Genomic DNA, 25,247 nt, shown 5'->3' with positions numbered 1-25,247 from the left:
GGGGGACAGCTCCCTATTGAGAAACCCAGTCCCCATTTGCTAGGGAGGGTGTTAGGAGTTTTAGAATCATCATCTATTTTTTTGTCAAATGCTGAGCTAAGAAGATACTGAAACATTAAGAACAGATATTGGCATCTCCACAGGGCAACTAATTGTTGTCTCATTAATAGAGTCCTTCCCACCACCAACTTGCAGTTTATCCTGGCCACGCTCTTGGAATTGCTCTTTCTAAGCAGCTTTATTCTGCCATGTAAGTTTGATCCAGGATTTTGTATTGGGCACTGCAGGAATCTATGTACCTTAGGAAGAAATAGTCTTGCCAAAATAGAATCAAATATAAAACTTCAAGCAATTTGGAGCTTATTTCTTAAGTCACAGATCCTTGACCTTGCATATTTGTCAGCAGTAAATTAATATAATAGTACAGATAATTTCTGTTTTACTTTAATAGTTAATATAACAAGTTCATTCTTTACTCTCATCCGCTAATCATTTTGCTGACGTTATTGTGGTACTGTGCAGCAGAAAATATTTCAGTCAGACAGTGCTCAGTATTCTTTCTATGTGCAGTTGCTTAGTATTTATTAAAACAAACTCTACCTATACACACATGTTTTGCACATGAGGACTGATATTAGCTTTGAATGTGTAAGCTGAAGGGAGGCGTATCAACTTCTACAAATGGCTGCAAGAACTTGTTCCTTAAGTCAGTGGCTCTCAACCTTTCCAGAGTTTTATAGTCCTTTCAGGAATCTGATTTGTCTTGCGTACTCCAAGTTTCACCTGACTTAAAAACTACTTGCTTACAAAATCAGACATAAGAATAAAAAAGTGTCACAGCACACTAGTACTGAACAATTTCTTACTTTCTCATTTTGTTTGTATGACCTTTTAGATTGTACTGACTTTGTTAGTGCTTTCTGTGTGGCCTGTTGTAAAACTAGGCAAATATCTAGGAGAGTTGATGTACCCCTTGGAAGACCTCTGCATATCCCCAGGGGTACGTGTACCTCTGGTTGAGAGCTACGGTCTTAGATGGAACAATTCCAAAATGGTGACCACAAGTTTGAGAATTGATTCCCATCATACAGTATCCAGTGAATTCTTAGCTGTGGTCATCTGGCATGTATTCCAACTCTTTATTAATCAGCCAGAGGACTTGCTTTGGGAGAAGGGTCCTTTAAGTTTTTTTTCTGAAAGTCATGCAATGGCACCAGGCCTTCTCCTTCTTTTCCACCTTTGTATGCCAAGGTTTGTGCTTGGGTTAAAATCCACATTCACTTCCTTGTGAAACTTTGTTGCTTTTGATGTTTTGTTTTGTTGCACCCTATTATGGAGTTGCAATAGCAGCTTCATAGTTAAACTTTGGAACTATTTCTTCATTCTAAGATTTTTTATTTATTTTTTTAACATATCCTATTAATCCTCTACTATTGCTCTTTGGGATTGTTATTGAAAACACAGGGAAAAAGGAATTAGAACAAAAAAAAAAAGGTTTGCTTAATGTATCTAAATTTACACTTACTGTGAGCTAACCTAGGTAGACTAGGTCAATGGTTCTCAAAGCCCCTGGTGGGCCGGGCTGGCTTGTTTACCAGCTGTGGCTGCAGGTTCAGCCAATCACATCTCCCACTGTCTGCGGTTCGCCGCTCTAGCCAATGAGGGCTGCGGGAAACTGTGCAGGCCAAGGGATATGCTGGCTGCCCTTCCCACAGCCCCCATTGGCCTGGAGCGGTGAACCGCGGCCGGTGGGAACCGCTATCGGCCAAACCTGCGGATGCAGCAGGTAAACAAACCAGCCCAGTCCTTCAGGGGCTTTCCCTAAACAAGCGATGAACCGGCTTTGAGAACCACTGGACTAAGTAATCCTTCCTTCTCTGAACACTAGGTTCTGCTAATTTGTATAGAGATGTAGAGAGATCTATCAAGCCCTTCTGGCTGGGTCATCTTTCCTCCCTTGATCCAGGGATCATCTCTGCCCTGAAGAGATGTACCTCTTGTGACACTTATCTACTGTTACCTAGAGTTACAAAAGTACCCTTATGGTAAATATGTTTGCCCAAAAGTAAAATGTATAATACTCTGTAAAAGTTATTATGTAGGCAATCAGGTAGGCACTACTTGTGCAAAAAATTGCTCTCACTGCCTCTAATCCCTGCATATTAGTTGTCTCATAGAAATACTATATATACACTATATGTTTATATTCCGAGCATTTATGTTTTTAAGGATTTTCTCACTACTAATACATCTTCGTTTTCAAATTGGCGGAAGGAAATCATATTTAATGAAAACATATTTTGTGTTTTCTTATTTTTTTCAGTCACCAAATCAAATCTTTACAGTATAGCAGCACGGGAGATGTCATTCTTGTTGTGTCTGGTAACTCTCAAGCTAAAGTTCTTGACAGAGATGGCTTTCCAGTAATGGAATGTATTAAAGGAGACCAGTACATTGTGGACATGGCAAACACCAAGGTAAGTTAAGAAACTTTAAATTGTATTGTTCTATACTGGTATAGTTGTCTTGTACTTTTATTTAGGTTATTTATTGTTCTGGTGATGGTCCTTGATATAACAGCATTTTCTTCCCTTCCAAGCTTTCCGTATAACGGGGTGGCCAAATTTACTGACCCTCTGATCCGCATGTGACAATATTTAGACATTCAGGAGCTGGGGCTTGGGGCTTCAGTCCCTGCTCCTGAAGCATGGAGCCTCGGCAGGCAAGCTCCACAGGGCTGAAACCCTGAAACCCTCCATTGGGCTGAAACCAGAGGTGATGCATGGTGGGGCATGTGGGGCTACTTGCCCCCCCCAATTTTTGCTAAGGTTTGCTGGTGCTGCTCAGTCACATGGTGCTGCTGGGCCTCCTACCTGCATTGCAGTGTCTGGAGCTGACAAGCTAGGAGCTATGGTCATGAGGAGAGGCAGCAGCAAACACCTGGGAACTTCAGGGGTAGCCGTTGTAGGTAAGGCAGGGGGGCATGCCTGAGGAGTTTATTCAAACTGTGGGAAAGGATGAACCTTTAAATTGTGCCCCCCTCCCGCCCCACGGGAGACACCATTTGTCTCTGGCAGAAGTCCTTAGCCCCATTACCCCACCACAGAGCAGAAGCCCTGAGCTCTCCCCTGCCCCCCAGTCTGAGAATGAGGGGTGGGGTGGGATGCCGCACTTTTGCAAGCCACAGTTTGACCACCCCTGCCATATAATCCAGAAAGAATGCAAGAATTTAACTCATATTTCTTAATGCTTACACATTCTCCTTTACTTTCCCATTAACAGACCACAAAGCATACACACTTTCTTCGCACTTGAAGGATGAGCAAATAGAGGAAAAAATCCCTATTAAATTAAGGGCAAAGATAATTAAATGTAGCGCGAGTCCCAGAGAAAGGATTCAATGTGCACCATGTCTTCTTGTGTCTGTCATGTAGATTGTGAGCTGTTGAGGTTGGTATCATCAGGACACACAGATGAATGAAATCCTGACACAGAAATGGATTTAAGCATCAGGCTGCAACTTTATTAATATAATTAATTAATTAATTAAAATTAATCCACCATGTCTCACATACTAGCATTTAAACTCTGTCCAGTCCAAAGTTATAGTGCCCTCCTGTATAACCAGGGTAGACCCTCTTCAGCCTGCCTCAAGGACTCAGCTCACTTCTGAATACTGTTGCCCAAATGGGACGTTGGTCTGCAAAGACTTCAGGTCTCCCCTTTCCGTTTGGAAGGTGGCCATCCTCCTGCTGAGAAGGGAGGAACAGCTGTCTTGTTTGTGTCTTGGTGAGTGCCAAGAACATCAATGAATAGTAAATAGTAATAATAATGTGCATTTTTGTTTGTTAGTGGTTAAAAGTGTACATGAAAAAGGGCTGACTCCTACTCTTGTCAGTGTAATTTATTTTATAGTTTTGTGTTTTATGTAATTGGGAGAGAATAGAAACCTGTTTGTTATAAACACAATCATAATAAATTATATTTTAAAGTATTTTAACACGTGTTCAGTGGATTTTGACCACTCTTCCATCTTCTTTCCCCATATGTTACATGGGATAACAAGTCTGTTTACATAGTTAATTTAAATGCAGGTCAGTTTTGTGAATAGTTTAAAATTAATAATTTAAGTGTAATGATAAAATCTACCACTCGGATTTGTGATAAATTTGCCGTATTTAATGCTTGTAGGGCTTACTGCCAAGTAACTTGCCTAAGTACTGCATTACTTGATGCTGTTCATATCAGAACACTATTTCTTTTGGCTAGCAGAATGTATATAAAGCCCCATATAACATAAACAGATGTTTTGTTCTTGTTTAATTAAAAATAATGCAGATTTTTTTTATCTTGTAAACTTCTGAAATCTCACTATATGATGGTCCTACAATCAAAGTACTGGAGTAGTTATAGACTTTTAGGTATTCATTCCCTGTTAATTTTTTTTAAATAGTTGCTAAAACTGTCTCCATAATAACTCTTAAAAACAATCTGAAACAATTTCAATTTTAGCTTTGAAGGTGTGGATTTTAAATTTTATGTAATATTATAGGAGTCCTTTGTTCTCTTCAAACTTATTTAATAAGCTTGTGCCAACACTTCAACTTTGTCAAACTAACTAAAATACACAAAGGAACTGGATAAAAGCATTTTCCCTGAGAAAGATAGTTTGCTTATTTTTTTTCCAGTTTTTTCCTGAAATCTTGTGAGTTGATATAGAATATCAGTGGCTTAAATTCTGGTAAAATGTCCATCAGCAGATATTTCCTTCTTGAAGAAATGGATCTGTCCACTCTCAGCTTACAAATTACACTGGCCTACAATTTTTGAGAAGTCGTCTGCTTCAGAGATAAAATGTGCTATTTATTATGTATTTTGATGTGCTGAATTCAAATATGACAATTAAAACAACAGATTGGCTACTGTTTCTAAGATATTTAAGTTTTTACATTTTATGTCTATGTCTATTGTGTAGATAGTAGAGTTTTAATCGTAAATTGTAAACCTAGTTTTTTCATGTGTTTATGGTTGCTTTACATGATAATATTTCACCTGTCCTGTTTATGTAACACTTTAAAAATCAGCAAAAGGGTTATATAAATAAAATTTATTATGAAACAAAAGGCAAAAAACTATTATGTACATAGTTTAGTCCTATTCAGTGTCTACTCGGCGCTTCTTGGCTTGTCTCTTGTATTCATTAAATGGAGCATCTCTTGTCACTGTCCAGCAATAGTCTGCAAGCATTGATGGGCTCCATTTGCCCTGATAGCCTGCCAGGAGATTCCACTGCTGTAGTCTGGAGCCCAACAGCTCTGCCTTCCTCTTGGGTAGTTCCAAATCCCTGACAAGGTCATTCAGTTCACCTTGTGTTATGAGGTGTGGTTCAGAGAAGGAGGATGGGAGAAAATGTGGGTCCTGTGACATTGATGGTTCAGGACCAGAAGTTTCATCTTCTTCCTCTTCCTCTTCCTCGTCTGACTCAAGTGAGAATGATTCTGGTGCATCAGGAACTGGCAGTCCTTCTCCGTGGGGTACTGGGCGTATAGCTGATGGAATGTTTGGATAATGCACAGTCCACTTTTTCTTCTTTGACACACCTTTCCCAACTGGAGGCACCATGCAGAAGTAACAATTGCTGGTATGTTCTGTTGGCTCTTTCCACATCATTGCCACTGCAAAAGGCGTAGATTTCTTTTTCCTGTCCAACCACTGGCGAAGATTTGTTGCACAAGTGTTGCAGCATATGTGTGGGGCCCACTTCTTGTCCTGATCTCCAATTTTGCAGCCAAAATAAAGGTGATAGGCTTTCTTAACCATAGTGGTTATACTGCGCTTTTGTGATGCAAAAGTCATTTCACCACAAAAATAGCAGAAGTTATCTGCACTGTTCACATAAGTACGAGGCATCTCTGCTCACTTTGGCTAAACAGAAATGTATCCCTTTGCAAAATCAAACACTGACAAATAAGAAAGCACGACACTGTATGCTTTCTAGAGCTGATATAGGGCAATTTGTTCAGCAGAGTGACGTAAGCTTCATTATGATTGCATCATCCATGACTTCTAGAAATAACATGATGCAATTCATATCATGTATGACGCAATACCAGCTTCAGATTGCATCATTCATTGTTTTGCCTAAAAAGCAAGTACTGTCCAAACCCAGTCATAGATTTATTCATAGATCCAGTCAAAGATGTATTTTAGTCATTTCTGGTTTAAATTGAGATCCTTTCCCTTTATAACTCACTTATCCTCGGCCATTCCCAAGTCAAGGGTCGTATATACTGACCCAATAGCATATCTTGAAAACTAGAGCCAAACAACAATTTTAAGCATCATTTTCGTTCTCAGTGACCCAGAATTAGTAAAGTTGGACTACATTTATTTCAGAAGCATTTTGGCTGTAGAGCAGCGTTATCTTTTATGAAAATACATTCTGATCCAGTTTCAGATCTGTTTCAAGGATCTAGTTATATTATTTAAAACTCTCCATGGTTAGGCTGAAAGATGGCTCAAGAGCACTCTATTCCCACAACTCACTCCAACAGGAAGTGGCTGATAGAGCTCAGGATGAAAGTTGTAGACCATGGCATTTTTGGTGAAGGACACTTGGCTGTGGAAATCCCAAGCACTTGAGATCAGAATGAGCTAGAGTCTTGTCTCCTTGTCTGTGTAGATTGTTCCATATTTCCATGAATTAAGTGATGATACAGTCCAGTTTTAAGTCTTTAGGTGACTTGCCATTGTGAGAGAGAAAAGAGACAAATGGAAGAAGAGTGACAGGAGTAATTAAATTCAGAGGCACAAGTAAACTAGTAAAAAAAAAAAAAAAAAAAAGAATGATTGTGTTTTGGGGGGAAATAGTGAGAGAGTGAACTGTAAGGTATATATATACTGAAGTTTTCCTAGCACTCTCGGTAATATTTAATGTAAGTTATACACAGGCATTAAAGAAAGAATACCTTCACTTCTTATTAGAAGCACCTAAACTTAAACTGAGTCTGGTGTAAAACTGCTTGGTATTATAATGTTATTTTCAGTTTTACAAAAGTGACTAGAAAGATTTCTCCTTAATGGAAGTGTCATGTCATTTATTGTCCTCTAGATGTAAAAGGGTCGGGTGTATTTTCAGCTCTGCCCCAACTCTTTGTGGCCATGGGAAGTCACTCAGCCTCTCTGTGTATAGATCAGGAGTTGGCAACCTATGGTATGCGTGCCAAAGTCTCCACTATAGCCAATTTTTAATGGAACGCTGCTGCCTGCCGGAGTCCCAGCAGGCAGCAGTGTGCCATTAAAAATCCTGCCTGGCCCACTCTTCTCCTCCCTCCATCCCTCCCCGCCCCCTTCTGCGGGGGCAGGGGCAGAAGCTTGGTCCTGCCGGCTCCCAGGCCTCTTCCTGCAGTGAGCTGAGTTCCTTCTCCTCCTCTTCGTCCCTCCCTCCCTGCCCAATCAGCTGATGCTCGTTGTTCCCAGTGGAGGCAGAGAAGAAGCGAGGGCAGGGCCTTGGGGAAGGGAGGTCGTGGAATAGGGGTTTGTGATACTACTACCCTTACTTCTGCGCTGCTGCTGGTGGCAGCACTGCCTTTGGAGTTGGGCAGCCGGAAAGTGGCAGCTGCTGGCTGGGAGTCAAGTTCTGAAGGCAGAGCCATTGCAAGCAATAGCGCAGAAGTAAGGATGTCATGATATGGTACTGCCACTCTTACTTCTGCGCTGCTGCCGGTGAGGCACTGCCTTCAGAGTTGGGTGCCTGGCCAACTGCTGCTGCTCTCTAGCCTCCCAGCTCTGAAGGCAGTGCAGAAGTAAGGCTGGCAATACGTGAGCCCCCCTAAAATAACCTTACAACTCCCCTGCAACTCGCTTTTTGGTTAGGACCCCCAATTTGAGAAATGCTGGTCTCCCTCATAAAATCTGTATAATATAGGTTAAAGCGCACAAAAGACCAGATTTCACGGTCCATGACACGTTTTTCATAGCCATGAATTTGGTAAGGTCTTAGTTATGATCTTATGTTCTCTTCCAAGTCACTGATATAGAAAGTTTAAACAGCGTAGGGCCAAGAACTGATCCCTGCAGGACCTGCAACAGGGGTTGTCTCTTCTCCTTAGCTTCAAAGCATGCGCTGCCGGGTTGATTCTTTTCAAGGAGGTTTATTTCTTTAAACAGAGGTTATCAAACAGACAGAAAATAGTCTTATCTCAGTCCTTGGCCCAAAGCTTCAGGGACACCCCTCTCAGAGGTCTCTGGCACTCCAGTTTCTGGCAGCCTCCCAGCCTCAGTCAGCTCTGCTCCCTTCCCAGAGCAGCAGTCACAGGGCTGGCTTCCCTGCCAACCTGGGCCCTCACTCCAGGGACCCACCACAGGAGCCAGTTACTGTGGTGTTCCGTCCATAGGGCTCAGCCTGTCTCAGTCATTTCTTCTTCTACCTCTTTATATAGGTCCAGATATAGCCCAGCCCTGTTTAATTAGCTCAGTTGGTTCACATGCTCCAGTACAGGGAAGCTGAACTCAGCCTAGGCACAGAGGCAGCTACCCTGTGACAGCACTATGAGACCCATGCACTCGATGATTCTCTGTTTTATAGTTACATTTTGAGACCCATCAGCCAGATTAATTTTATATTGTTCTAGTGTTTAATCAAAATGTTGTGCAGAGCTAGTCAAATGCCTTAGAGAAATATGTCTGTTACATCAACACTATTACTTTTATCAAACTTGTAATCACATTACAAAAAAATCAAGTTAGTTTGATCAGACCTTTTTTTTCCATGAACCCATTGATTGACGCTAATTATATTACCTCCTTTAATTCCTTATTGATGTGCAGTTCCAATATCTTGCCTGGAATGGATGTTAGACTGAGGCCTGTAATCCAGGTTGTGCCTTTACCCTTTTAAAATATTAACACATTAGTTTTCTCTGTCTTCTAGAACTTGCCCAGTGTTCCAAGACTCATTGAAAATCAATATTTAAGGTCCAGCAAGGTTCTCAGACTGCTCTTTTTAAAAATCTTTACATGCAAGTAATCTGGACCCTGCTAATTTAAAAATCTCTGACTCCCCCAATTTATTATTTGATTGGAAAAAGTATCATCATCGTATGCCATATGTCTACATGAACCATTTTTCTCTAAATACAGAACAGAAATATTTATTGAACATTTCTGCCTTTTCTGCATTTTTGATAATTCTATCATTTCCATCTAGGAATGTATCAATACCATTGTTAGAATTTTTTTTTTGTTCTTAATAAACTTAAATATATTTATTGTTCTTTAACTCTGCTGGCCATAGATTTCTCCTTGTATATTGATATTTTGTATTTTAAAAAAGCATCCAACGTGATGATTGTGTATTACATTATTGGTTTGAAGGACTGTTCTTAAAAGACTGTCCATTTTACATATGAAATAATTGGCAGTAAGGAATATAGCTAATAGTGTAGGTTATTTTAGGTGGAGATCCTGAAAAATGAGGGGAAAGTAAATGCCTACTTGAAAAAATTGTTTGCCATAGAATTAGGTTCTCATGTTTTTCTGTATTCTTCCAGGGTCATACAGCAATGCTTAATACAGGCTGTTGGCATCCCAAAATAAAAGAAGAATTTTTGACTTGTTCCAATGATGGGTGAGTATAGGTTCATGTCAGTGCCAGAATGTTTTTGGGGTTTGTCAGCTTTTGCATTTTAGGATCTCTGTGTACCTTCCCCAATTATAACTTGGTTGCAAACAGTCAATAGTGAACTTGTTTGTTGAAATCTGGAACCCAGTGTAAGATTTGTCTATAATTTGGCTTCTAGAAGAGTTTATTGGTTTGTCTACATTCTTTATTTTTTTAATATGTCGCTTTTGGTGATGAAATAGCAGGAAAAATATATGGATGAATATACTGTAATATATTTCAAATTAGAAAGATGTAAAAATGAGCCCCCAAATTTAGTATTTTCACTGAGTCACTGGATGTCTCAAAGGATTTGTAGGAGGGAAGGCACAGCCTTTCACTTCAAAGTCACAGGTTTGGATATGGCCTAGGTAGGTATTGATTAGTGTTACCCTTTGACAGCTGTCTAGTAGATGTTTGGAAATGAATTTGTGGTCTCAGTCTTGATCCTAGTGACAAGTGTCCAAATCACAAAAATCACTGTGATGTTTGGCACTAATTTACTCCCTTCTTGGAATTTTAAGCAATGAGGCCAAGTATTAAATGGGAATGGAGACTTAAATATACTGGTACCATTGTGCTCAGGGCTGAGGGCAGTGATTAAACAGAAGATTCCTTTGTAATTAAACAGAAGATTCCGGTAACCTGTGCCTTCAGTATGGCACTTTTCAAAATGACAAAAGCATTGTATTAACAATCCCCACCCACTCACTTATACCCTCCCCTCCCACAGTGAAACTAATGCTCCTTGTTGGAAAGTTCACACAGTTTGAAGGAGAGAAAAGAAGGCATGTATACCAAAAAACAACATTTTAAACTACTAGGTTTTTTTAATGAAAAAAAACAAACAAAACCATTGAAATCACATTTTAGTTCTTAGACAAAAAAGTAAAGCAAAAATTTCACTATTCAGCTATATTTATGAAGTGATAGGATTTTAAAATGTTGTTTCTCTTGTAAACACAAAGGATAGACAGTTTTACTGCTTTTACCACTTTAAAATTCAGTATTTTTACTTAGCTGAACAGTTTGTAGATAGTGAAAAATAAATTAAGAAATTATATACTCTCAAGACTGTCTAATTTTGTCTGCATAAACATATGCCTAGCAATTATACCAAATAGGGATTCAATGGCTATCTCATGCTTAAATTGCTGTGAATTAAAAGGGTCTGGTCAAGTGAGTAAAATGCAGATACACAATGCTATAAATGGATGTGTAATTATATTCTCAGAGAAACCAAATGGATGACATTATAAGAAAAGTATTTCAAACCATCCAGTGTACTTCCCATTTCCTTTTACGCTAGCAGCAGTTTTCTCCAGTGTGTGGATATACCACTTTAAAAGTAACAATTGGGACTTAATATTAAATCTGCAACAAAGCTTTTATAGACTAAAGAACATCTTTTGTCGGGAAAATTTCTTTTTCATGTTAACAAGCTCAACAAAGTATCCTAAACGTAAGCAAAACTTATTCTCAGAAATTATCCATGCTTTAGGAAAGAAGAGTCTATGACAGTTTAGATAAAATGTGTGCGGAGGTCATCTGTTTCTGCAATATTATCATCACTTGAAAGAAGTGACTATTTAGGAGATACAATTACTAGTTTAAAGAGACTAGTTCTTGTAAGTCTTGATCATTAGTTTCACTGTTTAAAGGTTTCTTTAGTAAACAGGATTTTAAGCATATATTTCACAATGGTGTAATGGCACATATTACGCAAATATATATTAGGTGAATTTCTGGCTTAATTGAAGTCAGTGGGAGTTTTTCCACTTCAGCAGGACCAGGATTTCACCCATTGTGTTCAAGTGGGTCAGCTTACTCATGATTACAGTTGTTGTCACAGAATGGACAAGAGCAAGAATGGTGCTGAAGAAGTAGGAAAGAGGTCACTGCAGTCTTCTCCAGAATTAAAAAAATATTTACTGTAAGGTTTTTCTGTATTGATTTCAGAGAGTTTTTTTAATTTGGCAAAATAACTTCAGGATCGTTGACAAGACTGTGGAGTAAAGACACTTAGAGCTAAGCAGAGAACTAGGTAGACTCAGGCAAAAGCAATCAAAACCTGTGCTATTGCTTTGTGTATGCGAGAAACTATATTTTCCTGAATTTTAAATGAAACCATTATGGGAAAAAATTCTTCTTCTTACTTCAGAAGTGGCAATATTTATATTTTCTCTGATTATTTTGTATTTATTAGGGCTGTCAATTAACCACAGTTAACTCACGTGATTAAGTCGAAAAAATTAACTGCGATTAAAAAAATGAATCGTAATTAACCGCACTGTTAAACAATAGAATACCAATTGAAATGTATTAAATATTTTTGGATATTTTTCTACATTTTCAAATATAGTGATTTCTGTTACAACACAAAATACAAAGTGTGCAGTGCGCACTTTATATTACTTTTTATTACAAATATTTGCACTGTAAAAATGATAAAAGAAAATATTTTCACCTCATACAAGTATAGTAGTGCAGTCTCTATTGTGGAAGTGTAACTTACAACTGTAGGGGTTTTTTTTGTTACATAACTGCACTCAAAAACAAAACCAATGTAAAACTTTAGAGCCTACAAGTCCACTCAGTTCTACTTTTTATTCAGCCAGTCTCTAAGACAGACAAGTTTGTTTACATTTCCGGGAGATACTGCCGCCTGCTTCTTATTTACAATGTCACAAGAAAGTGAGAACAGGCATTTGCATGACACTTTTGTAGCTGGCATTGAAAGATACTTAGGTGCCAGATATGCTAAACATTTGTTTTCTTCTTCATGCTTTGGCCACCATTCCAGAGGACATGCTTCTCATAGACTCTAGGACTGGAAGGGACCTCGAGAGGTCATCAAGTCCAGTCCCCTGCCCTCATGGCAGGACCAAATACTGTCTAGACCATCCCTAATAGACATTTATCTAACCTATTCTTAAATATCTCCAGAGATGGAGATTCTACAACTTCCCTAGGCAATCTATTCCAGTGTTTAACTACCCTGACAGTTAGGAACTTTTTCCTACTGTCCAACCTAAATCTCCCTTGCTGCAGTTTAAGCCCATTGCTTCTTGTTCTATCATTGGAGGCTAAGGTGAACAAGTTTTCTCCCTCCTCCTGATGACACCCTTTTAGATACCTGAAAACTGCTATCATGTCCCCTCTCAGTCTTCTCTTTTCCAAACTAAACAAACCCAATTCCTTCAGCCTTCCTTCATAGGTCATGTTCTCAAGACCTTTAATCATTCTTGTTGCTCTTCTCTGGACCCTCTCCAGTTTCTCCACATCTTTCTTGAAATGCGGTGCCCAGAACTGGACACAATATTCCAGCTGAGGCCTAACCAGCGCAGAGTAAAGCGGAAGAATGACTTCTCGTGTCTTGTTTACAACACACCTGTTAATGCATCCCAGAATCACGTTTGCTTTTTTTGCAACAGTATCACACTGTTGACTCATATTAAGCTTGTGGTCTACTATGACCCCTAGATCTCTTTCTGCCATACTCCTTCCTAGACAGTCTCTTCACATTCTGTATGTGTGAAACTGATTGTTCCTTCCTAGGTGGAGCACTTTGCATTAATGTTTCCATTGCTGATGACGCTCATTAAAAAAGTAATGCATAATAAAATTTGTGACTGGACTCCTTGGGAGAGAATTATATGTCTCCTGCTCTGTTTTACCCGCATTCTGCCATATATTGCATGTTATAGCAGTCTCAGATGATGACCCAGCAAATGTTACTCATTTTAAGAACACTTTCACTGCAGCTTTTAGGAAACGCAAATAAGGTACCAATGTGAGATTTCTAAAGATAGCTATAGCACTTGACCCAAGGTTTAAGAATCTGAAGTGCCCTTCAAAATCGGAGAGGGACAAGATGTGGAGCATGCTTTCAGCTGTCATAAAAGAGCAACACTCTGAGGCGTAAACTACAGAATCCGAACCACCAAAAAAGAAAATCAACCTTCTTCTGGTGGCATCTGACTCAGATGATGAAAATTAACATGCAGTGGTCCGCTCTGCTTTGGAATATTATCGAGCAAAACCCGTCATCAGCATGGACACATGTCCTCTGGAATGGTGATTGAAGCATGAAGGGACATATGAATCTTTAGTGCATCTGTCACATAAATATCTTGTGACACCAGTTACAACAGTGCCATGTGAACGCCTGTTCTCACTTTCTGGTGACACTGTAAATAAGAATAGGGCAATATTATCTCCCATAAATGTAAACAAACTTGTTTGTCTTAGTGATTGGCTAAACAAGAAATAGGACCGAGTGGACTTGTAGGCTTTGAAGTTTTACATCGTTTTGTTTTGGAATGTTTTTAACCATCCCTGCATTGCAGTGTCTGGAGCTGACAAGCTGGGAGCTGTGGTCATGAGGAGAGGCAGCAACAAACACCTGGGAACTGCAGGGACAGCCATTGCGGGTAAGGCGCGGGGAACTGTTTTGTTTTTGAATGGAGTTATGTAAAAAAAATCTACATTTGTAAGCTGTACTTTCACAACAAGGAGTTTGCACTGCAGTGCTTGTATGAGGTGAATTGTTTATTTTGTTTATCATTTATTTTGTTTATCATTTTTACAGTGCAAATATTTGTAGTAAAAAATAATATACACTTTGATTTCAGTTACAACCCAGAACACAATATGTGAGAAAATGTAGAAAAACATCCAAAATATTTAATAAATTTCACTTGGTATTCTCTTGTTTAACAGGGTGATTAAAACTGCGATTAATCGCGATTAATTTTTTTGAGTTAATCATGTGAGTTAACTGTGATTAATTAATAGCCCTAATTCACATACAAGTGAATTGGCCTATGCTCTGGCCTGAGCTGGTCTATCACAATGACATCTATTTCTTCCCTCCTTCAAGCTGACAAGCATTTCATTCATGTTGGATAGAGGATGACAATCTACATGTTGTAGTTTAGATTGCTCAAGTCCACATGTGTAGACAGCACCATTAGGCTTCCTGGTGAGAACAACAGAAGAAATCCATTCTCATGAATCAACGGGTTCAATGATATCTGCTTTGCATAGTATCAGAATTTCCTCTTTGAGTGTTTGTCTCAGTTCAGCTGGTATGTTTCACACTTCATGCTGTACAGGCATTGCATTGTTCTTTAATTGGATCTTGTGCTTGAAATTTTTTTTTTAGCGGTGAGGGTGGGCGCAACAACTATGGTATCAGTGAAAACTTCTGGAAATTCAGAGATGATTCTTGGTTGTAGCCTATCTTCAGTTTGCAGGACAGGTTCTGTGCTATTCATAGCTAATATCTGAAGATCCCTTTATTGATTCCATCCTAAAATAGAAACTCCCTTTTCAGCTACATAGATTTTTCCCTTGGGCACTATGGCCTTTGTACTCAAAGACAGCTGTAAAATAGCCATTTATGGGAATGGGAGATCGCACCATACCCTCTGGAATATATGTCTGAAGGATGCAACTCCGGTCAGGAGCTGTCAAACAGCACAGTGTCGAGTTGGCTGGGAATTATAGTGTAACATCCTCATCTGGTAACATCCTCATCTCATGGCTGTTGACTCGCACTTGCTAGTGTGCAGTGGCTTGGTGATCTGTCACATTTAGAACCTCATTAGTATTCAGTTCACTATCATCCTCATCTGTGAGAACTCCAGATGAGATTGACAGAGGACTTACAAATTTTAGCAGAATGTCCTTTTTTTGTTGCACTTCTTGCATACTGATTTCTTGGCAGGATATCCTTGAAAGTCTGCGTTGTGACCAAGGTCACTGCATCTGTAGCATTGATAGCAATGTGGTGTGTGTGAGGGTAAAGTCACCGTGGATGTAAACTTAGAAGTTTTGTGAGTTGCAGTTTGTATCGAAGTGCATTAACTTCTACAAACTGGAAGACATCTGATATTATCAAAAGTTACTTAGCACAGTGGATGGCACTTTCCACTTGTTAGGTGGTTTGCATAGTTTTTTCCAAGGTAGGGCCTTTTATCCGCGAGGAATCATTCACGAATCTTGCAACTGGTCATCATCTTGACAATGTAATGTCTGATCATTTCATCTGCTATGCTGGCAAATTCACAGATTGCACTTAACTCATGTAATGTAGCTATGTAGGGATCGATGGGTCCGTGAGGCATTTGTACATGGGAAAAGAACTTGAAGCATTTGGCAACAATATTTAGTAGAGGCTTAAAATGATTAACCAGGGTTCAGAGAGCAGCATCATATGGAGTCACATCTTGCCATATGTCAGTAGTGGGATGAAGATACTTGAAGATAAATTGTCCTTCAAGTGAATGGAGCAATAAGGCTTTCCGCTTTTCTAAAATGTACGTAGAAATTTCTATAGCAAGGATGTAGTTGCTGAAGTAAGACTTCCATTCTTCCCCTGGGAGCGGAGGATGAAGAATGGTGGTGGTGGAACTTGTCATGGTAATAAACAAACATTTTCAATATTTTAACCCCTTCCATAATGGCAAGAATCTAAATCTAATTGGATTCTGTAGGATTTCAGTGTTGTATTCTGGCACCCAACTATTAGCTGAAAGTAGATGAGTAAATGCTTGAAAGGTTTGGACTATTTTTTTCATTTTTTGAGCTTGTTTTATTAAATATTAAATCATTTAAGAGCAATAAACTACAGTCCCATCTATATGCTGGGTTCTTGGGTTGTCCACAATATGGAGCCCCCTTGTGGCTCTGCCCCTGCCACTTGGAGTATTGATGGTGGTCATTTCCCTGTTCCAGAAAGGCAGGGGCAGCAGCAGGGCAGTAACACCCCAGGACAGACAGGGAGGCAGCAGTGGACCCCTTTAGTATTTAGTCCAGCAACTACCATTTATCTGCTTGGTTCCAGGGGCCAGGCCAGCTGCTCTTTTTAACTCTTGCTACATGCAGCGTGCTCTGCTGTATGGTAGTGGTGGGATCCACTAGAGCAAAGGATTTTTGAGTTAACATCTCATTGAGATGCATGGGGCAGTTCACTCTTCTCAGAGCTCTCTCTTGAATGAAGTCAACTGATTTCAGAACGTAATCATCCCAGAGTAACATCCACTCAGACCAGGGATTACACACCCAGGTTGGGCCACATTTTAAATTTATTGGTTGATTTCTAGTCAGATTCATAGATTCCAAGGCCACGAGGAACCATTGTGCTCACCTGATCTGACCTGCTTTATAGCACAGACAACAGAACTTTCCCAAAATAATTCCTACGATGTAGCTTTTAAAAATTGCCAATGATGTAGAATCCACCACAACCCTTGGTAAATTGTTCCAATGGCTAATTACCCTCACTGATAAAAATTCACACCTTATTTCCCATTTGAATTTGTCTAGCTTCAACCTCCAGCAATTGAATTGTGCTGTACCTTTCTCTGCTAAGTTGAAGAGCTCATTATCAAATATTTTTTCTTCATGTAGATACTAATAAATGGCAATTAAGTCACCCCTTTATCTTCTCTTTGTTAAACTAAATAGATTGAACTCCTTGAATCTATCATTTAGGGCATGTTTTCTAATCCTTTGATCATTCTTGTGGCTCTTCTCAAAATCCTCTCCAATTTATCAACACCCTTCTTGAATTGTGGACACAGAACTGGACACAGTATTCCAGCACCACTTGCACCAGTGCCAATGCAGAGGTAAAATAATCCCTCTGCTCCTACTCGAGATCTGCCCCCCCCCCCTTTTTTTTTTACATCCAAAGATTTCATTAGTCCTTTTGGCTGTCACATCAATTGGGAACGTATGTTCAGCTGATTATCAATCATGACCCCCAAATTTTTTTTATAAGATTGTGAGATCTGCAGTTGCGTATCACTTGAGACCTGGGTCCACATGCTTTTGATGTCAGTCTCTGTGGAGGAGGCAAGTTGCTAAATGCTGGTCCTGATGCAGCTTGAAAGAATTATCAGAATAGTTGTATATTTGTTTCTTGTACATCTATTAAGCAGCAACAGTCAGCTTTCTAAATAACTTATTTTGTCCGTGGAGGCTAAAGCTAGTAGTATTTGCCCTTACCTTTTAGTTGCCTAAAATCCCAGATTTCACAATCTTGACTAGACATCAACAATAAATCTAAAATGTGGCCCAATCTGAGTGTGTGATTCCTGCTCTGAGTGGATTATTAAGATCTGCAATCAGTTGGCGTCGCTCAAAAGAACAAAGGTATAATGACATCTGAAAAACAATCATGCAAGAATTAGCATCAGCCTCTAACAATTTTCGGACAGATGCTGCCATCCTTACACATATTGAGTGGCACCTTACTCCACAATTAATATTGCTGAAATCAGTGGGACCACTCTTAGAGTAAGATATTCAGGTGAGCAAAGGATGCAGACTCTGAACATATATAAGAATAAATTATGAGAGGTTTGTTTCATCAGCGATAATATTAGAATGATTATAACATAATGCACACACCACATACAGGTTTAAAAATAAAGGAGGAAAAATTAGGTTTAATCTTTTAGTTGTTATGCTGAAAGTATAATATAATTCTCTAAATGCATCAGAGATTTTAAAACAAAAGACCTGGAAAATAAAATTCAATGAGTGAGAGTAGTATAAACAGTAAAAAAGGAAAAAGCAAAACTTCAAAAGTATTTTAATACAGCCCTGGAATATCTCAAATTCTAATCTGTTAGTAGACTTCTTACGCATTTGACAGTCTCCATTCAGCTGATTAGAGCTATGGAGTCTACTTAGTGAGCTAAAAATTAATCTAAATGAAGGACCTAAGAGATGCTGATATAGATGAAGTGTTTCGAAACATGGGCCGGTTTGCTAGATTGGTTTATACGGACATCTAAAGCAAACTTAAATCATATGACAATTTTTTGGATAAGTTTTGACCTCTTCGTATTTCCTAACTGGTGGTGGTTCTTCAAGGTATTGCCCTTGTCAGTGCTCCATGTGAGGAGGTTTGTGTATCGATGTGCTCTTGATCAGAGATCCTTGTCAGCAATGCTCACAGGTCTATGCCTGTGCCCAGCATCCCCTGGTGCTTTTGTATGAGGGCATATAGGTGGGGTGGAACTGCCACTGCTCCAGTGCCTTCTCATTGACTTGAGACAGAATTTTCATTGTGTCTGACACCTAGCTGGTGCAACATATTATTGTTTATTTTTGATTTCATCTAATTTTATTTTATTTTATTTAACACAGGTTTGTGCTTTGGGGTGGGGAGGGAGCAATTAGTTTCCAGTATTTTACCCCAAGCCTCTCTCCTCAGTAGAAGAAGTCTGTTTTCACACCCTGGACATAAGAAGAGCTCTTGCCTTCTACCTAAATAGGTTGAAACCCTTCCAAGTTTCTTTCAAACTCTCTTTATCTCTTTTGCGGTGAGATTGAACCCAGTTTCCATCCAAAGACTATCAAAATGGGTTTCAGGGTACCTTTTGGCATGCTACAAAGCTTCTGAGGCACATCCTCCCCTAGAGTTACTGCCCATTCCACCAGACCCTACTTAAAAATAAACAAGAATAGCCATACTGGGTCAGAACAATGCTCCATCCAGCCCAGAATTTTGTCTTCCAACAGTGGTCAATATCAGGTGCTTCAGAGGGAATGAACAGAGTAGGCAATCATCAAGTGATTCATCCTGTCGCCCACTCCCAGCTTCTGGCAAACAGAGGCTAGGGACACTTCAGAGCATGGTTTTGCATCCCTCCCAATCCTGGCTAATAGCTATTGATGGACCTATCCTCCATGAACTTATCTAGTTCTTTTTTAAACTCTGTTATAGTCTTGGCCTTCACGCCATCTTCTGGCAAAGAGTTCCACAGGCTGGTAGTGAGTTGTGTGAAGAAATACTTCCTTTTGTTTGTTTTAAACCTGCTTCCTATTAATTTCATTTGATGACCCCTAGTTCTTGTTATGAAAAGGAGTAAATAACACTTACTTACTTACTTACTTACTTACTTTCTCCACTCCAGTCATGATTTTATAGACCTCTGTAATATCCCCCTGTAGTCAAATCTTCCAAGCTGAAATGTCCCAGTCTTATTAATCTCTCCTCATATGTAAGCTGTTCCATACCCCTAATAATTTTTGTTGTCCTTTTCTGTACCTTTTCCAATTCCAATATATTTTTTTGAGATGAGGCAACCAGATCTGCATGCAGTATTCAAGATGTGAGTGTACCATGGATTAATGTAGAGGCAATATGGACGTTTGTATGGCTGCTACTTGGCCATCTATACACACATTTTTCCAACACTATGCTTTAGTGTATGCTTCCAGACTGTGTGCGGCCTTTGGAAAAGCTGTTCTCTAGTCTGAACTGAACCCGCCTCATAGATTCGAAGGCCAGGAGGCACCCTTGTGATCATCTAGTCTGATCTCTCTGTATGGCCATGGAATGTCCCAAAAATAATTCCTAGAACATATATTTTAGAACAAATCCAATTCTTGATTTAAGAATTGTCAGTAATGAAGAATCCACCATGACCCTTCATAAATTGTTCCAATAGTTAATTACTCTGTGTCTAAAAATTTACACCTTATTTCCAGTCTGAATTTGTCTAGCTTCAACTTCCAGTTGTTGGCTTGTGTTACACCTTTCTCTGCTAAACTGAAGAGCCCATTATCAATTATTTGTTCCCTGTATAGGTACTTTTAAACTGTAATTAAGTCCCCTTAACATTCCCCTTTTTGAAGCTAAATAGATTGTGCTCCTGGAGTCTGTTACTATAAGGCATATGTTCTAATCCTTTAATCGTTCTTGTGGCTCTTCTCTGCACCTTCTCCAATTTATCAACATCTTTCTGGAATTGTGGACACCAGAACTGGGTACAGTATTCAGCAGTGAATGCATTAGTGCCAAACACAAAGGTAAAATAACCTCTCTACTCCTACACAAGATTCCCCTGATTCTGCATCCAAGGATTGTATTTGCCCTTTTGGCCACAGTGGGAATTCATGTTCACCATGACCCCCAAATCTTTTTCATATTGTTGCTTCTTCTCAGAATAGTCACCCATCTTGTAAGCATGACCTACATACTTTTACATTTAGCCGTATTAAAACATACATTGCTTCCTTGCGTCTCTGTTGCCAGGTGAGTCATAGAATACCAGGTCTGCAAGGGACCTCAAGAGGTCATCTGTTCCAACCCCCTGACATATTTTTGCCTCAGACCTCTAAATGACCCCCTCAAAAATTGAACTCACAACCCTGGGTTTAGCAGGCTAATGCTCAAACCACTGAGCTATCCCTCCCCCAACTCAAAATCATTGACTTGTCCTCTTCATTATTTACCACACCCTCAGTCTTTGTGTAACCTGCAAACTTCATCAGTGATTTTATGTTTTCTTCCAGGTGATCGATAAAGACGTTAAATAGCAAGGGCCAACAACTGATTCCTGTAGAACCCTATGGGAAACATCCACTTGATGATGATTCTCTATTTACAATTACGTTTTTGAATCCTATCAGTTAGGTGGTTTTTAATCTATTTAATGTTAATTATTGTTCTAGTTTTTTAATCAAAATATTGTACAGTATCAAGTCAGATGCCTTCCCGAATTAGTTTGATAGGATCTATTTTCCATAAACCCATGTTAATTCACATTCATTACATTACCCTCCTTTAGTTCTTTATTAATGAAATCCCACTTCAGGTGCTTCATTATCTTGCTTGGGACTGATGTCAGTCTGATGAGCCTATAATTACCCAGGTCATCCCATTTAACTTTTTAAAAATTGGCACAACATTAGCTTTCTTCCAGTCTTCTGGAACTTTCCCAATGCCCCAAGATTTATTGAAAATCAACATTAATGGTCCAATGAGCTCCTCAGCCACCTCTTTTAACACTCTAAGGTGCAAGCCATCTGGACCTACTGCTGTTAAAACATCTAAATTTAGTAGCTACTGTTTAACATCCTCCAGATACTAGTGGAATGGAAATCATGTTATCATCACCATATGTTGAAACTGCATCATTTCCCTGAAATACATAACAGAAATATGTATTGAACATTTTTGACTTTTCTGCATTATTGATAATTCTATCATTTCCATCTAGTAATGGGGCCTATACCATTGTCAGAATTTTTTTTGTTCCTTATGTCTTTTATAAACTGCTTCTTGTCCTTAACTCTGCTGGCCATAGATTTCTCCTTCTGTCCCTTGGGTTTCATTATCAGCTTTCTACAATTTCTAACTTCAGTTTTTTATTAGCTAGTATCAGCTTCTCCTTTCTTCTGTTTGTTAGATATTCTTTTTTACTTTTTACACCTCCCCTCTAAACTTGGTTAGTTTCTTAAACAGCACAGCCTTCTTCCTCAGTTGTGGGACTGTGGCTTTTTGGGCATCTAGTAAGGTTTTCCTAAATGATTCCTAATTCTCAGGCACATATTTCTGATTAAATTCTTCCTCATAGTTGATTTGGCTCATAATTGTTTTCAGCGTTGTGAAATTGGCCCTATTAAAGCACCAAGTATATATATTACTGTGCTGGACTTTATTCTTCTTGCACATTATAAATGAGATCAACTCATGATCACTTGTACCTAAGCTACCATTAACTTTTAGTCCTGTGATCAGTTCCTCTTTATCTTTTAGGACTACACCTAATATAGGGTTGGCTGTAACACTTTTTGAGTCAGGAAATTTTCATCTACAATGTTTAGAAATTCCAAGAAGTTTTTAGTAGTAGCAGCATGTGACTGCGAGCATATGCCACTCATATTGAAATCCCCTGTGATCAAACAAGATTTTTTCCCTGGACATTATGAATGGGTGCATAAGGTGACAGTCATTCTGTTCCCAAGTATGATTTGGTGATTTATAGCAGTTGCCAACGAGTACCTTATCTTGTACTTTTATCTGTTAGTATTCAAGTAGCCATTAGTATTCAAGATCATTTTCTTCTGAATTGTCAGTGACTCAGAAACTGTTGATGCCATTTTTGACATAGAGTGCCACTCTCCATCCCCTTTTGCCCACTCAGTCCTCCCTAAATAGGTTATAATAATCGATTTTAACATTTGAATTGTGTGAATCATCCTACTAGATTTCAGTAATACCAACTAGACTGAATTTATGCTCATAAATGTGCAATTATTATTTGTTACCCAGGTTCCTACCATTACTGTAGAGGCAATTCAGGAATTTTTTCTCTTCGTGTGCGTTGGTTCCTTGACTAATTTTGTTCTCAACATCTCAATTCTGTGCCAAGTGCTCATATCTTTCCACTTTTTACCCTCTCTTTTTGCTATTAGTTTAACCCCTCCTCGCTACTCTAGCCAGCCTCCTCAGCACCCTTCTCTGTAACTACACAGGAATTTCCTCAGGTGGAGCACTGATAGAGACAGTAGCTCTAAGAAGAAGAAATAACTTATCTGTATAGTAACTGGAGTTCTTTGAGATGTTTTGCCACTGTGGGTGCTACACTATGTACTCTCTTTTCTCCACTGCTTCAGAGTCCTGCTAGGCTTTGAGGTTGAGAAAGAACTGGAGCGGTGTCAGGTCCACCCCTCTATATATTCCCTTTTACTGGAACCTGATGGGGATGTAGGGCTCAGGTGCTGGCCCATGAGCACTGCTTACAAGAATTTCTGGTCATGTATAAGGCCAAAACATCTTGAATAATTCCAGTTTCTCTGCAGGTAAGTAACCTCTCCTTATTTAGCTATCTATGTACTTATTACGCAATGTAGATTGCAGTTATCTGGGTTACCAGCAGAGAGTCTCAGAGTGTCATATTTGACTGTTCAAAGACCCACATGTTTCCACTGAGAGCAAAACTTATAAGACTCAATTATTTTGGACTCCTCTATTAGATAAACAAAGATGGTCAGCTGACACATTACCAATTCCCTTAACCTGGGAATTATTGAGTAAATCTGAAGTATATTCCTATTAACCAGCTTTAGTTCATGGCTTCTTTACACAATTGTTAGCAGTAAAGATAATTCACTGCAATACACCTGACTACAACTATTTGTTTTCCTTGAAAACATTCCAAATGATGGTTTCATGTAAAAACCTAAACCTTATAAGACCAAGCTGCAGTTTGTCTTTTGGGCTTAGATGAATATAGGGCATAACCAAATGAGCAAATAAATGTTTCTTTATCCTTAAATTAAAGATAAATACCATTCCATTGTTGTGCTTTGCCGATAGTTAGCATTGTAATAGCATAGAGAAACTTCTATAAACAGACCTGACATTTTTATTAGGTATATGGTGGTTATCCTTATGTATATACTTGAATAACACTAACAAATTAACATGGATCCTTTCTGAAGGAATTGTTGCTTTGCATGAACATAACTAATCAGAATAAAATCCGACACATGCTTTCTTGCAATTTAACAAATGACTTTGTTTGCTTTTCTGTGTCTTATAACATTTAAAATAAAGTTGTATCCAAAGGATGTAAGTTACAAATATATAACCCCTATCCAAATTGTTGATTATGTGAAGTACAAATTCTCCCTTTAGAGTCTGACTGTCCTGTCTCTGTGAGTGAGGACATGTATTCCTGGTAACTCAGTTTTAGTGTATTTGGCCATTTTTAATCCAGACAACATTTCTAGTATTTTAAAATCAATATGTATTTACAATTGAAATGTTGCTCTGATGTAGCCTTTTGCATTTCTTATGCGAAAGAACGCCTCCAGAAAAGGAGCTGTCTGTACTCATTAAATTCCCTAACCCTGAAAAGTGCTGAGTACCCCAGTCATCTTAAAGTTAATGGAAATTGCAGGTACACATCACCACTCAGCATGAGGCCCAGAATTAGTGTGTTAAAAGAAAAATTTTTGGTGGTGGTAGTATTCTATTAATAGAAGAATATAAACGTACCATTTCAAGACATAAAGAACTTAGTTTGTTTATATCATTCAAAAAATCAAATGATTTTTATGTTAAAATAGAGAACGAAGAGGAAATGGGCCATTTTGTTTTTCCTATCTGGATATTTTCTTATCACACATGTGATGTGTATTTCTGTACGAGCAAGCAAGAGAGCTGGGTGATATTAAATTCTACGCAGCAGGTGTTTTGTGTCCCTAATCCTACTTCCTTTCTCCTTTTCAGAAATAGAATCACAGCCAACCTTGAAATTTAGCAGTCCTGAGCTTTGTGATTTGTTGATGCAGCCAGGACTGTGGTTACTTTACAGCTGGTTTACTATTTAAAAAAAAATCCTTTCCCAACTATTATCTCCCCCATCCTGTTAAAACCCAAGTTCATACTTATATGCTTTAAAATGTATCTTAGAAACTGATAATCACCAACCTCAAGGGACTTCCTTAATAAAACATTTAGGGTTTAATTCTGCTTAATTACACCAGTTTAAATCTGGAATAACTCAGTTTATTTCATTGACAGCAGTGAAGTTATTTTATATTGACAGCAGTGTTACTGAGTACAATGTGGTCCTTAGACTTGTTTTCATTCTTATATTGGTCAAATGTATGATTCATAATTGTGGCTAAATGCTTTACTGGGTAATGTGTTAATGTTGGCATTTTCATTATTCTTATTTTATTTACTTCAGGCCTATAGGTATGTGCATAGTACTTTATCAGTAAATTACAGGACGGTTCCTTTCCCCAAGAAGCAATCTAAATTAGA

The 25,247-nt window shown here is 38.7% G+C and overlaps 1 protein-coding gene across 2 annotated transcripts in view; it reads left to right on the top strand.

Moving 5' to 3' along the window:
• WDR70 (WD repeat domain 70) overlaps positions 1-25,247 on the top strand; it is a 258,843-nt gene that overhangs the window by 108,056 nt on the left and 125,540 nt on the right. For both annotated transcript variants that reach the window (XM_030567828.1, XM_030567829.1), the window contains exons 8-9: positions 2,324-2,477; positions 9,552-9,628. In XM_030567828.1, coding sequence (XP_030423688.1) covers positions 2,324-2,477; positions 9,552-9,628 — 231 coding nt within the window. The remainder of the gene's footprint in view (positions 1-2,323; positions 2,478-9,551; positions 9,629-25,247) is intronic.

This window comes from Gopherus evgoodei, chromosome 6 (assembly GCF_007399415.2).
Source record: "Gopherus evgoodei ecotype Sinaloan lineage chromosome 6, rGopEvg1_v1.p, whole genome shotgun sequence".
Classification (NCBI taxonomy): domain Eukaryota; kingdom Metazoa; phylum Chordata; order Testudines; family Testudinidae; genus Gopherus; species Gopherus evgoodei.
Note: the sequence above shows the minus strand (reverse complement) of the source record. Positions and strands in the feature narration are given on the sequence as shown.